Genomic DNA, 15850 nt, shown 5'->3' with positions numbered 1-15850 from the left:
TGGTCAACGTATTCATGTGAAAGGGTGCTGGGTCGATTGGAGGTAAAAAAAAAAAAAAAAAAAAAAAAAAAAATCAGAGACACTAAACCTTTGAAGTTGGCTCAGGAAGGGCATGTGACTTAAAACATGTGGATAAGGTAGAAGCTGAAATGAACTTTAATCTAATTTCCTCATTTTACATGGCAAAACATTTTGTGTTTAAAAAAAAAACCCATTCGGAAATCATTAAACTTCCTGATTTTTTCAGGGATTCTTCTTCTTCTTCTTATTAATAATAATAATAATAATAATAATAATAATAATTTTAAGGAAGAAAGTGCTTTAGTAACTTAAAATGAAGTGAGGCCATAAACTCATCAACTCACAAATTATTTTTAAATTGGGCTTCTTTCTGCAACCTGTGGCGTCAGCCCCCTGCTGGCCATTACAAAGAATACAGTTTAAGGCACACTGCTTCACATTTGCTTCACTTTTCAGACCTGGAAGCTACATCTATGTTTTTTTTATACAGAGCATAGCTTGCATGCTACCATACCACTCACTATGCCAGTAAAGGATTCAGCACATCTCACACAGTTTAATAAAGTGAGCCAAAAATACCAGGATCTCCAAGCGCCTTCAGCTGCAGCTTGCAGTAAACAAGCCAGCAGGTTTTCCCACACATTCAGACCTACAATCCTCTACACCAGCTACTCAACTTCAAAGTATCAAAATTTGATTTGGAGATTTTTAATGCAAAGAGCAAACTTTACAAACCCTCTGTGAAAATAAACACTTAAAAGCTGTAAATTACTTGAAGTATTTGAAGGCAACAGTACATTTCAGAAAAGTCTTCCTGCACACAGACCCAGAGACTCGGAGATGTTTTGGTGTATAATTTAAGATGTCTAAAATAACCACAGAAATATATTATATGTTATATTTAACATAAAGTGAGTAATGGTGTGGGCACATTTCATGACAGATTTATCACTGCTCTGATCCAATTTGTGGATAATTCTGCACAAACCACAGTAACCTGCAAGTTTTAATTTATAGCTAAGCTGTAACAGCAAAAGAGGGGAAAAAATAAATACCAACCAAATGTTTGTGGTATGATTCTAGAGTGTAAATCATGTTCATCAGTGCAAACACTGCTCCCTTATTTAATTTTTTATTCTCCTTTTTAAACTTCTTAGTTCAGGTACAGATCAGGCTACAAGTGTATGTAAGAATGCACAGCATGTTTAAGACAGACTGAGGGTTGTAAGAGGTTGACATTTTTGAGCGAGGAGGCTTGTTGGGGTCAGAAAAAGTGGGCGAATAGGCAGCGTGCTCTTGGAAAAGGAGCAAGTCCAAGATTGAATTTCCGCCTAACAGCATTTCCCATGCTGAGAGCGAGAGACAGCGTAAGGGTGCAAGCGCAGACAGTGAGTGACCTACAAACAAGCTTAACAATTTTAACTTTACCCAGGGTGGCAGATTAACACCACAGCAGCCCCTGAAGAAGCTCCCTCTATCTCCTCCCCTCACCTCCTAAATGTGACTCAAGGGAGAATCAGGAGGGGTTGCCTGGATGGTGTGATGATGGGTCGGCCCAGAAGGCACATGGAGGTGAAGGAACAGCAGGAGAGTCATGGTCACTCGCCTGGGGTTTGAAGCATTAGCCTGAAGCGTTAGCTGCCAGTAGGGCAGGTGAAAGGAGGAGCTCAACTAAGGTGGGTTTACGCTAACAGCATGTCTTGGAATTTGTGCATGCAGTATGAAATCAATCTAAACAAACACACTGTATAGCATGTTTTAAGAAAAGTGGAGCTGACAGCAGTTTCTCTGACGTCTATGGATTATAGACAGATGAAATCATCTTAAAATCCATTTTGATTTAACCTAGAAGTCAGTTCAGGGAAGCTTGTACAGGTGTAACATTTTCTGGTGTTACATTAAAGTCTAACAGTAGAAAAATATGTAAAAAATGAAGACATTTGGTAAAATAATCAACTCATAAATTTTTACTCATGTATACTTACAATGTACAATTGATTTTTTATACACCTTTTATACACAGTTATTAAGATGTTGTAACTATCTGTAAAGGTTGTTGAAGTGAACTTGTCAGGGTAACTCTTGCAGAACAAAGAAGCAGCAAAAAGTACTTTTTTTTTCTTTTCTTTTTAAAAAGGAACTATTCCAGGCTGAGACATGGACAATCATAAGGGGGGAGGTACAGATAGAGGTGGAGGTGAGACGAAAGATAAACAAAAATCCGAGGAGGTCAGTGATGAAGATAAGCAGGCCAAAAACAAGCAGAACAAGTTGGAGAAAGAGAGCAGCAAGGAGCCGAGAGCGCATCCCAGAAGGGAGAACCGCCGGCGGTGTCAGTGGGCTCTGACGGAGCGTCTGGCCATCAACGTGTCAGGGATGCGTTATGAGACCCAGCTGCGCACCCTTGCTCAGTTCCCAGACTCCCTGTTGGGTGACCCCCAGCGTCGAATTCGCTACTTCGACCCTCTGCGGAATGAAGTCTTCTTGGACAGAAACCGCATCTGCTTTGACGCCATCCTCTACTTCTATCAGTCAGGTGGGAGGCTGCGGAGGCCCGCCAACATCCCCCTGGACATGTTCTTGGAGGAGCTGCGGTTCTACGAGCTCGGAGAGGAGATCATCGACCACTTCAAAGAGGATGAAGGCTTCGCCAAAGAGGAGGAAAGACCTCTACCTGAAAAAAAGTGGCAGCAGCAAATCTGGATGCTGTTTGAGTATCCGGAATCTTCCAGCGGAGCCCGGATCATCGCCATCATCAGTGTCATGGTCATTGTGGTCTCCATTCTCATCTTCTGCCTGGAGACCCTGCCTGAGTTCAGAAATGAAAAGGAGCGTAGGGAGGTGAGGATGCTCATATCTACAAAACCGGTATTCACAGGGCTGCACAAGGAAAGTTATGTCAGTTGCAATAACCGCATGAGTGAGGGAGTAGGCTGACGACAGGGTGCTTAGAGAACACAGCGTAACACTGCAGGAAAGTGATGAGGTGAACAAATAAGCACAAGAAGTGCAGACAGATGTCACTTTGCAGCACAAGATGAAAATGTTTTTATCTCCTGAAGCAACACTGAGTGAAAAATGGAGAGGAAAGCAAAGGCTGAGGAAAGAAAGAAAGTAAAGGAGACTATCTGCTGAAATTATTTTGGAGTTGCCACTTAATCTGATCCAGTTAGACTGAGAGGAAAGAAGTACGAGATGAGGAGAGCAGTTAAACCACCAGTGGAAAAATATGAGGGATAAAAGAGAGCAGGTAAAGCGGCTTGAGAGTTTTACTTATTAGTTGATTAATTCAAATGAAGTGGATGCTTTAAAAGTAGGAAGAAGCACTAGAGAGTGGAAGGACTTAGACGAAGAGAAGCCAGCATGAAAAGCAGGAAAGGAGATGAGCTTGTCTCAGGTTACTCCTCGGAGATCTAAAGGTGCTATATATAGAGGAAGGACACCCCAAAGAGCCCATCAACACATAAACCAAAGCCCGTATTAATAAACACAGTGACTCATAGGCTACACACTGAAAACGGCATGGAAAAGATGGAGACGGATCGGTTTTTCTGATGACTACGGCAAAATTAAATTTGTCTCGCATGTGCTCCGGCAGCCTGGAGACGAGATGGATTGTGGAGGTTCAGGTAGCAGACGTGCATGCTTCCAAAGCACCACCACCACTCCCTCGTTACTCCAGTAAACAGAGAAAGATATGTTGATGTATGGAGGACAAAAACTGCCAAAACAATTAACAAATAGAAAAATAAATGAATATTCCATGAAAGTTCTGAAGAATTTGGGCCCCCTTTCTTTACAGAGTTGCTTCACTTCATTGCGGGTCGTAAGAATTCATTTATGCACAGCTCTTTGAAGGGCTCGCCACAAGATTTTTAATTAGGTTGACATCTGGACTTTGACTGGTCCATTGTAACATTTTGTTTCAGCCATTCTGTTTGCAGACCCAGATTATGTCCAGACTCCAGTGGTGGATCTGTTATGTCTGGTATTCTATGGCAAATGCTAATCAGGCTCCACTGGTGGAGAAGTAGCACAGGGCCCATTTGAAGATGTCAGGCCCTCAGGCCATCCTCACAAAGTCTGTTACTGATTGTTTGGTCAGAGACATTTATACCAGTGGCCTGTTGGAGATTACTTTGTAGGGGTCTGGCAGCATTCCTCCTGTTCCTCCTTGCACAAAGGAGCAGACACTGGTCCCACTGATGGGTTATGGTTTTGCCCTGTCCAGCTCTCCAAAAGTAACTGCATGAGGGCCTGACATCTTCAAATGGGCCCTGTGCTAGAATCTCATCCATGATCTTGAGACTGTTCTGGGAGACAGCCAAATGCAAAACTAATGAAAAGAAACAGAAAAGATTAGAGGTGGAAAAGTTGTCAGTAGCCTCCATCACAACTCCCAAACCATTCTTGTTTTGGGGGTTCTCTCATTGTTGCCCCTCTAGTGCACCTGTTGTTCATCCCATTACCACCAAAGCAGCCGAAACTGATGAACAACCTGCTCTGCCACTTAACTGACCAGCAGATTTGTCTTCCATACTAAAGTGATCAGAGCCTGCAATACTCTCGGATACAATGCAAGCCAACATAAACATACATGCACAGCCATCTCCACGTTATCAGTCACTCACGAGATGGAAAATCTTACAAACAAAAATATCTCGAACCATGCATGTTGTTGGTTTTATGTGACAGCCTGGATCTAAGTGATGGACACTAACATCATTCAACCTGCCATTAGTATATTTCACCTTAATCTGAGCAGTGTCTGTTTAGAATTTGCTTTGCAAATGTCACAGGCAGTTCAAAGTATATATAAAGCAGCACACACGAGGACACAAGAAACATATGCTGTTTCCAGTTTATTAGGTCAACCTAGCTAAAGATAATGTAATTTAAGACGAACAGACTGCAGTAAACTCTCCCGTCGCCAAGGTTACAGTGTTTGGTTTGGGTTGATGTGGAATTAGGGAGATGCTGGTTGAGCTGAATGGTTATTTTAGTGGATAACCAAACATCTATCAGAATACAGTTCAAACCCACCACAAAGAGCTGAATCAAAACCAAGCCTGAACATTGTGACCTTGACGGAAGCAGGATTTACTGCAGGCTTGTTATACCAGACATTTTCAGCCAGGTGTATCTAATTAACAGGAAATAGGAAATAGAGTTGAGCACAGTATGTACTGCAAGGCCATCAAATGCTTAGAGTAACTTTAAATAAGTTGTTAAAAGACAGTTATTCCAAACTTGCACCTTGTTCCCAGAAAAAAAAAAGCAGCTGGGTTAAATAAAGTGTCAGGTGGCTGTAATACAATCCTGAGTCACATGAGGTGAATGTTTTATGTTTAAATATAGGGAAACTGGTTTATAAAAGTCTGTGAGAGAAAAAAAAAGCATTAAAACTAAGAGAGCGAAAATGGAGAGGAGAGAGACTTTAGCACCGTATCAGAGATCTCACAAGATTCTGACAGATGTCATACTTCAAATGTGCTGAGGACAAACTTTGATAATAATCACTACTTCTCACTTTCCTCCTTATGTTTACTCTGTCCTTCTTGATTTCTCTCTGTTTACATTCATGCAAACATCATCTCCATGGAGCTGTTTACTACTGCCCTACCTTTCCTCTCTCTCTATTTTCCTATTTCTTCTTCCAAACCAACGAGTGTGTGAAAATAAGTTGAATCTTTTGGGCAGTGCAGGTTATATGCTTTGATTTTTCTTTTAATCTAATGTTTGAGTTTAATCTCTTCTACTTCCTTATTTATCTTGCAGCAATACTCCATCGCTCCTCACCCCAACATATCAAACAACACCATCTTGGTCTCACCTGGATTCACTGCCTTCCAGGACCCATTCTTCATAGTAGAGACAATCTGCATCTGCTGGTTCTCATTTGAACTCATCATGCGCTTCATTAGCGCTCCCAACAAGATGCACTTTTTTAAAGACATCATGAACATCATAGACTTCTTCGCCATCATGCCTTATTTTGTCACAGTGGGCACGGAGCTAGCAAAGGACAAAGGTACGCAGCCCTCCGTGTCTCTGGCTCTCATCAGAATCATCAGGTTAGTGAGAGTCTTCAGGATCTTCAAGCTCTCTCGTCACTCCAAGGGCCTCCAGATCCTGGGCCAGACGCTGAAGGCCAGCCTGAGAGAGCTTGCGCTGCTCATCTTCTTCCTCTTCATCGGCGTCATAATCTTTTCTAGCGCCGTCTACTTCGCTGAGGTGGACAGTTCTGGAACAAACTTCAAAAGCATCCCAGAGGCTTTCTGGTGGGCAGTCGTGACCATGACTACAGTCGGGTACGGCGATATGTGCCCAGGGACAGTTGGGGGAAAGCTGGTGGGCTCCATGTGTGCCATTGCTGGCGTGCTCACCATCTCTTTGCCTGTGCCTGTCATTGTGTCCAACTTCAGCTACTTTTACCACAGAGAGATGGAGTGCGAGGACACCAGGGTGTACCAGCATGTCTCCACATCGCTCTGGGAAAAGGAAGGAGATGATGATGAAGATGAGGAGGACGAGGATGGAATGGATGAGTGGCCTGAATATATGAGGGATTACGCACCACTGTATGGGCAGAACAGGGCTATTTGCCCTCCGATCAATGGGCCTCTTTTGACAGGCCTTTGTGCAGGACAGGTAGATGGGGATCAGAGAGGCATGGGGTTCCTCTTTAAGGAATCTCGTGTCACTCAGGTCTGACAGACTGCAGAGTGCTAAACTCATGGCAACACATCAAGAAAACAGAGCCAAGATATAAAAAGATACTGCTGAAAGGACACGCAGAGGGAGACATGAAAACCAAGAAGTGCAGTGACATGTGAACATAGTTTTATATGTAAAGCTTTTGCATGATTATACTCGACTCACAGCTACTCACGAAGCATCCGTTTTCCTCAGTAAATAAACAGAAAAAAGTAAAATGTTTCCAGATGCCTCAAAGCATTTTCTGTGCATCTCACATGACAAATATTCCACCAGCTGCAAAATGATTTAAATTACAACCACCCCCTCTGGTTCTTTAACCAAACACAGATGACAGTTACTTACATGTTTTGGTCACAGGAAGAATGAATGTAGAATGACTGTAATGAATGGACCTAGAATTTCCTTTAACCAGATAATTTCCGGAAAAAAAACTTTAGCACTAAATTCTGCTTCTCCTCATTTTCTGCCAAATCACTTTTATTTGTACAGCTTTCCAGTCAATATGTACGCTGTCATGTGTATAATATTACAATATCTTGTCTTAAATTATATGGAAACAGTATTCGACTACAGCTGTCTGAATTCAATCCCATTGACACAGGTGTATAAAATCAAGCAACTAGCCATGGTACTGGCATTAACATCAGCACAAAACCTGTGTGCTGGGAGTTTCGTGGAATGGGTTTTCATGGGCAAACAGGGGTGGCCCAGTACTTTTGTCTATATAGTCTATATACACGTTACATATTAAGCAACCAGCCAATCAGAATAAAGCATTCTGTACAGAGGATGAACTGAAAGGATGCACCATATAAAAAAAACGATGACTATTTTAGTCTATGTTTTACCTGATGGGGTACAATGTTGCTGTTGAGGGGTTGCTGCTGCTCCTGCTGCTGATAGTGCTAGAAGACAGGGCTCTATTGCTTTGAGACTGTAGATGTTAAAAAGTCCATAGGAGAGATGGTAGCTTATTAAACAAGTGCTATGAGATAATATTAAAATGCAAAGATTGGTGACAGTGCTTGAAATCATAAGGCAAGAATAAAAAGAACTGTGGGAAATAAACTAGGCTCTGCCTGTGACTCACTCTTCGCCTCTCTTCCTCCTTCCATCTCCTCATCTCATCTATCACTCTCTACTTGCTGTCCATCTGAGAACTAGGCATAATTTGCTATTGCATTAATCTATTATTTAATTGTCTACACTTAACAAGTCTTGCACCTAGTCCATGACAAAGTAATGATAGAAAAATGTTATAGAACCAAAAGATTGCAATTGTGTTTATTATAGTTTTTGTACTTGAATACCTCTGCAATGTAACAACTGGTACATGTGTCATTGTTACCTGTGCCCTTTTTAATCCATCTGGTGAGGGACAGACACATGCAGTGACATTTTATACCTTCTCCAGAATACTGTGTTTACAGTACTATGGCCACAAGTTTTCATCATGGTGCTGATTCAGAATCCTTCTCTTATTATTTATTCCTAGTCTATAATAATAAAGTAATGAGAATAAAAAATACATATATAAATATAAAATATAAATCCATAATTATGTGGATATGCATGTTAGATCAGTTTTATTGAAATGTAAGCCCTCCAGAAATGCAGGGAAAGCCCTGTAACTTACTTTAAAGGTAAATATGTTCACTAAAACGGTGGACAGAGCTACAGACCCATGACACCCTTACCCAGTTAGCTGGCAGCTAATGACCAGACTAGGACAGGTAATGATTGTTGCACACACAGCACGCTCATTTGTTTCAATTCGTCAGTTGCCACAACACAACTTACCAACGTGTAGTCAAAGGAGCTTGCAAAGAAAAGCGTCTAGCTTCTCTGCTAGCCATCGGGGCGGGGGGGGGGAGGAGATGTTGGCTGTCCGATTGGCCTCCCTGCTGCTGCGGAGCCTGGGACGGTCTGCTTGCCTCCACCTCGGGGGGAAGGGTAACATCTCTTGGGTCTGGGTTCTGTTTCCCCCTCTGGGGGCGAGGGTACCTGGACCTGGGGTATAGAGTATGTTTGGGGAGTGTGATTGTGTGTACATGTCCATTTATGTCAATCCTTACGTTGGGTGAGTGCTGAGTGTTTGTATATGTGTGCATGAGGGTGGGAACGCATGTTTGTGTCTGTGTGTACCTGTTTGTCTGTGTCTATATGTCAGGTCGGGTCTTAGACTCCACCTCTCTGGGAACTCCCAGGCCCTCCAAGGCCTATCTCCCCTCACCACACTCCCTGCCGGTGACTGATGCCCTCAGGGGTCGGTGCATTGGTGGTTCTTGGTGTCCAGGGCTGGGCACTCAGGTATGTACCGGCTCACTCCCGGTGGCTACCGGCGGGGCCTGGCGCCTGTTGCTCGGTCAGGCCTCCTCCGGGGTGCGGGGGGCCCTCGGGCCTCCGGCCTCTGGGCCTGCAGCTCGGTTCACTCTGGCACAGCTGGTTGCCGGCAGAGCCGGCGGGCACGCGGGTGCAGCCCCCTCTAGCTTCTGCTCGGTGGCTACTGGGTGACGCCTCGTCTGGGGATCCTCAGCCCTTCCCATGAGGGTGGCACGGATGCCCCTCCGGTGGTCCTCCTTGGGCTCTCGCACTCTGAGGCCTCTGGATGTCTGGGGCCTGGATCTCCTCCATGCCTGCTTCATGCCCTGGGGGCGGGGCTATGGTCCTCTACATCCTCTTGCAGACCATTACATGTGGAAACCATTTGAATACAAGCGCGCTGATCCACACAGGTATGCCCACGGATGTTCACTGCTCGTAGACTTAAATTACACCTTTCTTGGCTGCTACTTCAAAGCACATTGTGCGCTGTCTGTCCTGCCTGCTGCACAACAACACTGAATTTTTAGTATTTACTGCTGTTTACACTTAGCTAGATTAATGCGATGGTGTTGTGTTTAGTATGTTGCTTTGGTTTGTTTGGGGTTTTTTTTGCTTGTTTTCTATTCTTCTTCTCTCAACAGGTGATCCAGGAGATTTTATTTTCTCCCCCCCTTTCTCACTGTCCCTCTCCCCTTCTGTTTTTCTTTTCCTTCCTCTTTCTCTCTCCCTTTCCTATCCCTCACTCATGTCTGTCCCGTCTGTAACATCTGAAAATAAAATATAATAAATAATAAAAACAAAGGTCGATCAAATGGATCAATACGGCAATGCCACGATGATCCATTTGGCAAAGTAAATCCATTGGGTATCCTTGTTGGTCTTCAGACAACAATTCTGACGGCTAAAGAACCAAATGGGACAGGCAAAAAAAAAAAAAAAGCGTCTGGACTTCTTTAAGTTGCTTGAATACGTTTCACCTCTCATCTCACCTCTCATTTAGTTTAAATCTGGGACTCCCCACCATTTGACCTTAGAACTGAAGAAGCTTCTCGGATGAGAGGTGAAACGTCTTTAAGAAACTTAAAGAAGTCCAGACGCTTTTCTTTGCAAGCTCCTTTGACTACAATGACCTGGATGACTGAGAACCTTCACAGACATCTTACCAACGTGTACATAATAACCTACTACTCCTATGTCGTACAGTCGCTACCGCCCAGGTGGCAAAAAATGCACGTGCTCTTTCTGAGTTTGGTCCAGCTCGTAACCAGCGGACTCTCCTGTCGAGGGTGAGCATTGGTAAATGGTGGTCATGTGACTGATGCAAGCCAGGTCCTTTTATTTAGCAAAATTATGATTAACAGTTAAATGATACTGTTGAGGGGCAAAGGCAGGACTCCACATGCACACACAAATTACAAAAAAATAAATAAATTAAAAATGCCTCAAGAAAAGGGCACTCATCAGGAAAGGGGCGGGTCTGAGGTCTAGTATAGACCTTCCCCTTTACTATATATATTAGTATAATATTATAGTAATAGTAGTAATGATAATGTATGTTAGTATTATTTTCTGACATTGACATTCTTCTAATGTTATATTTTGCCAACTTGGAGTCAGGAGAGAATGAAAACTGTGCAGTCTTGCTGATGTCATGATGTTACAGTGCGCTCACTCAGAGGTGTTGTAGCCTAAATCATTAGAGATTATTAGCTAATTCTAGCTTTCTGAGCCACTAGTCTGCTGGTATTACCAGCAAATGAGCTGATGTACTTTGTTATTTTAGTTTGTTAAAACATTTCTATTTCTGTTCTGTTGCTTGTTTACAGTACCGATCCTGATCCTGGTCAGTTCATGTTCAGTAGCACCCTGCTTTCAGTCTGAATATTGTTATAAATTGAAATGGAGCAGTTTATGCCTTTTATTCATTTGTAAGTTGTGTTTCCCTGTTACATTTAACTTTTGGGTTACAGCACAAAGACTGAGAGAGGATGACAGTGTGGGCGAGAAATTCATGACGATGATTTCACATAACCAAGCTGTGTGCTATACTCATATCAAATATGGATTCCCAGCCTGCTCTTACAATAATTATCACATTATATTGTTATGTTTAGCTGAATGTAAAGTGTTTGTGTATGATTGTCAGTGCAAAGGAGGCAAGGACAGAGTGATTGCACAAGAGCAGGAAGAACCAGCTGAGTAAATGTGCAGATAATGAAGTTAGCTATAACAATATTTATTTTTCACCAAGTCATTTTAAAATCTTTTCACATATTTTGCTTGCGCAGCCTTTATACGTGGAGTTGCATGTTCTCCCTGTATCAGGATGGGATCTCTCCAGGTACTCTGACATCCTCCCACAATCTAAACTCCTAAACTCCCACTAACATGCCGTTAGTGGGATTATTGTGGGTCAGTTGGCGATTCTAAATTGCTTATAGGTTAGACTACTTTGTCTTTTTAATGCATGTCCATTTGCTGCACATTTGACTGAGTAAATTGGATATCCCATGAAGATAAAACTATTATAGAGCAGCTAAAAGTGGCGGGAGTGTTTAAGGTGTTGATGCCCTGCATTTGTCAGAGTTATGGCAGAAATGTGGCGCTGCAATCTTATGCTTATGAGGATAACAAAGAGCTTGCTCATCGGCTGGCAGTGGTGCAGACAGAGTTCATGTAGTTGGACCGGAGCCAGTTTATGTGTTATGTGTAACCGATACAGGGCAGAGGGGGTGGGTGGCAGAAATGGTATTTGCTGGGGGCAGAACAGCTTTCTGTCACGGGGTGTTCTGGATGAAGTAGTTACCACAACATAATCCTTGTGTCACTGATTTTCTTTGATACACTGCGCTGCGCAACGTCAGTTTGTCTTTATAGTAAATCTAAAATCTGTTCTTTGTCTCAAACACTCTTCGGGACTGAAGGGTGGCTGTAATAAAGCTAAAAGCATGATGTGGGTACAGAATAAATTTAGTCACAGCAGAAAGCAACAAAGAGGCAGCTGTTTAATAATCAGTGGATCAGTCATAGACTGTTTACAGAGAATCTAATTCAATGATTGTGATGTTAACTGCAACCAAAAGAAGATCAAAATAACATAAAAATATAATGGAAACATGAATCAGGTCATAAAATGTTACAAAGTTTATATTTCTGCCTCACCTTGCCTCTCAAGCATTTTTCCTTTCTTATTAATTCACCGAATTATCTTTATTTATCAAAATGTTATTGATTAATTATTTATTTATGTTTTGCATTGTTCCATCTTTTTATTTTCCCCAAACTTTTACTACTTTTCCTATGAATACAGAAGCAAGTCATCTGGATAATGTTTTATTTATGATTTTGGCTGGTTATGTCTTCCATAGATGCTCGGCTGCAGCTCATTATTAAGGACAAACTAATTGTATAGCACTTGTGACACATGAGATCCCTCTCAGTCAGATCATTTATATGGTATTTTTAGGTTTTAGATTATTTTCCTGGTCTGTATTTTTCAGTCTATTCTTTTAACATGACTTTAGGATCGCAATAATAGAAAGTAACTAAAAATAAAAATAATACAATGAGGTATGGGTGAAGAGAGAGCTGAGTGTAAAAGCGAAGCTCTCAATTTACCGGTCGATCCTACCACCGCCAATCCGCCAGTCCTACCCTCACCTATGGTCACAAGCTGTGGGTAGTGACTGAAAGAGCAAGATCGCGGATACAAGCAGCAGAAATGAGCTTCCTCCGAAGGGTGCCTGGCCATTCTCTTAAGCTGGACAAACACTAGGATTTTTTCAGCTGCGTTATTCAGCCCCTGCTCAAACTGTACGACTGAATCTCGGGGGTTAGAAGTTCATGAGTCACGATGCAGGGCCTGATGCTCTGATGCGACCTGAGTGCTCACACTGTGCGTCCATAACATGAAGCTTAACACAAAATCTGCATCTTGCTCACCCTCTCTCTCTTTCACTAACACAGACACACACACCACCAATCAACTTTGCTAAATTGCTAATGAAAAACATTGACCAGGCAGCTGCAGTTGAGCAGCAGTGTCCATCCAACTCTTTTCACGGTTGTCGCGGTCGAAATGATTTTGTTAGACCACATCGAAAAGGCTCGGATGAGCTTGCCAAAGTTCTAACACTGCGCTGCCATGCTACTCCATCTTTTTTACTTCCATTTCTGTGTTTGCGCATGCGCAGTGTGAGAGGATGTGAGAGGTTGCATTGATATCCTGACGAGGGGCGACAGGATTTCAAACAGGTTTGATTTTCTTGCGACCATACGATTGCTGATCGGGAGCTGGTCGTGAGGTGTTAATCGCTTCTCGTTACCCCATGTATACTACACCATGCACGACACATGATTAAGGCGAAACTCGGGCCGATCCCCAAAACAGTCGCACAACTGAAAAATCGCCCAAAAATCGCACAGGTTATGCCCAGCTTTAGAGATAGGGTGAGAAGTTCGGCATCTGGGAGGGGCTCAGAGTAGAGCCACTGCTCCTCCACATTGAAAGGAGCCAGTTGAGGGGGTTCGGGCATGTCCCTCCGGGAGGAGGCCGCAGGGCAGACCCAGGACACGCTGGAGGGATTATATCTCTCGGCTGGCCTGCAGGACAAGCTGGAGGAGGTGTCTGGGGAGAGGGAGGTCTGGGCTTTTCTGCCGCTGCCCCCGCACCCAGCCCCAAATAAGTAGAAGAAGATGGATAATACAATGCGAAAGTCATGAAAATGTCTGTTTTTTTAAATTATAGACTTTATATTTATAGACTTTTATTGTAATTTTACAAATCAAATCGGTGCATTGCAATGATGTGCAGTGAACCATGGTCGACACACCTAAACCAGGAATCACCTAAATCTTGAAGTATATGTGGTTTCACAACTGAGTAACCACACCAGACAGGCTGGTTGTCCACATCTGTACAATGTTTGTAGCCCACTTACTCAAATATTGTCCTCTTAGTACTGAGTGGATGAAGAGTTGGCAACTTTCAGAGGCAGGTGCCGTTGCAGGAAATGCTTCCTCCCTAAACCAAGTATGGTATAAAGATCTGATTAGAACATTTTAGATGTAGCAAATTTAAAAAGGTACTCCCGTATGAGTTTAAAGAGGACATAAAAGGTAGTTTCAGCTGCTAAAACAGCATGGTTTCCATTCATCTTTATGTTTTTGTTTTTTTTTATCAGTATGCATTATGAAATGAATCTTGTGTGAACGGGTCATTTGACGCACAATGAAATCAGCTAATGTCTTACACAGAAACTCATCTGAGAAGAATAGAAAACAGCTGACGCGAGCGTACACACTGTGTCGAATAAGAAAACCTTTGTGATAACAGGCAGTATTTACACAGAAAAAGGCATTGAAGCCGTGCATTCCTTTCTATACGTCAGTCTCAGAAGACATTACGTAAGTGGCAGATCTCACACAACAGACAGGGCATGTGAACTATGCAAGGTCTTTCCTCTAAAATTAGTAAAGAGGAGCTCTGGAGGAGTCTCCAGACGCCAAGTCATTACATTCTTACAGTAAGGCACCAGTGAGCGACCTCTGAGGGTGCCCTCTTCAGAATGACTCCCTGCGATCCTGCGTAAGAAAAAGAAAATTCCTTCAGAAGTATTTCTGGTGTAATCTATTGTGGCATGCGCTCGTGTGATGATATACAGTCGTACAGATTTCAGACTGTCTTCTGGCCAAACGATGTGGAAAACATATATTCAGAAATATTTTTTCAATCTTCAATCAATCTTAAGTATCAAGATGCCAAGATTACAGTGAGAGAAGAGAGATACGGGTCCTTGATTTTGTAACGAGTATTAGCTGAATAGAACAAGTAAGGAACATGAATCATTTCAGACTTTAAAAGCTGGTTTTGTAAGTTATCTTGAGCATGTGGGCATAGTGTTACCTGTTTGTATTCTGAGTGCAGATGATCATGTATACATCTTTCCTTACTCAACAAAGGTCGCATTTTATCACTCACGCATTTTCGAATTCCTTCTGCGTGACTCCGTGTGCAGCGACTGTGGGAAAATGTAATGACGAGTGCTCAAGTCTAAACATGTTTACAGAAGCATCACGAGGCACGTGTACAGGAGGCGATGGTACTGGACAAAGTGTGAGTCAGGTTCTTTGATAAAATTGTGAAATCTCAGAAATGTTCTGAGTCAGAGCTGCAGGCTGATGTGCCGAGCGATCCAGCCTCTAGATGTCAGACTGAGTTTTAAAACCAAACCAGGCTGCCAGGCTCACTCCTGCTTCTTGTGGGTCTGATTTAGAATATGCCAGAAAGACTTCAGATTAATGTGTTCCACCTTGAAATCATCACGTTTGTAAACCATCTCGAACTCAGAGCATAAATTATCTTTTATTTTTATACTACGCTACCAAAAAAAACACAATTTAGAATGTGAAGAGGGAAAGATGGAATTAGTTTAGAGTTCAAGACAAAATCTGTCTCTGTTATGTATTTATTTAAAAGAGATGTTGTAATTTTTTCACACGCAGCTTTTTAGAAATTGGCTATGATGCTGTGGGCTTCAATTTGAGCTTTGGAAAACTTTCAGGCCACATGATGATATATCAGATCATTATTTCTCAGAGCACTCAGCCATGAAAATAGTTACAAGATTCATACTTTGATTAATGTAATCATATAATTCTTTGTATTTCTGTTTATACTATAAGGAATACCTCTTAGCACCTGTAATTTTAAATACTGACTGCTTTAAATATATTTCTTTGCAAAAAGAGTTTTTCTCGTCTAGTTTGTGAAAATGGCTTCTGT

The 15850-nt window shown here is 42.3% G+C and overlaps 1 protein-coding gene across 2 annotated transcripts; it reads left to right on the top strand.

Annotated features, from left to right (window-relative positions):
• The first annotated feature begins 1397 nt into the window (after positions 1–1397).
• kcna7 (potassium voltage-gated channel, shaker-related subfamily, member 7) lies at positions 1398–7796 on the top strand. Of its 2 annotated transcripts, none has more exons than XM_086290056.1 (3): positions 1398–1697; positions 2159–2862; positions 5800–7796. In XM_086290056.1, exons 2-3 carry the CDS (start codon positions 2179–2181, stop codon positions 6733–6735), a joined length of 1620 nt encoding a protein of 539 aa, XP_086146182.1. In that variant the 5' UTR covers positions 1398–1697; positions 2159–2178; the 3' UTR covers positions 6736–7796. The 2 variants fall into 2 exon arrangements, with proteins under 2 accessions (XP_086146182.1, XP_086146183.1); XM_086290057.1 differs by having other exon boundaries at positions 2110–2862.
• Positions 7797–15850: the final 8054 nt, after the last annotated feature.

This window comes from Aulonocara sp. 'chitande type north' Nkhata Bay, linkage group LG4, assembly GCF_057382095.1.
Source record: "Aulonocara sp. 'chitande type north' Nkhata Bay isolate Kocher_YH1m ecotype deep benthic linkage group LG4, A_spYH_male_GT1.1, whole genome shotgun sequence".
In the NCBI taxonomy this organism is placed as follows: Eukaryota; Metazoa; Chordata; class Actinopteri; order Cichliformes; family Cichlidae; genus Aulonocara; species Aulonocara sp. 'chitande type north' Nkhata Bay.
This window is presented reverse-complemented; position numbering and strand designations above follow the sequence as displayed.

Coding starts and splice junctions, on each gene's coding strand:
- kcna7 (XM_086290056.1), top strand. CDS start 2,179: ATGGACAATCATAAGGGGGGAGGTACAGATAGAGGTGGAGGTGAGACG. Junction 2,863..5,799: donor ATGAAAAGGAGCGTAGGGAG/GTGAGGATGCTC, acceptor TTTATCTTGCAG/CAATACTCCATCGCTCCTCA.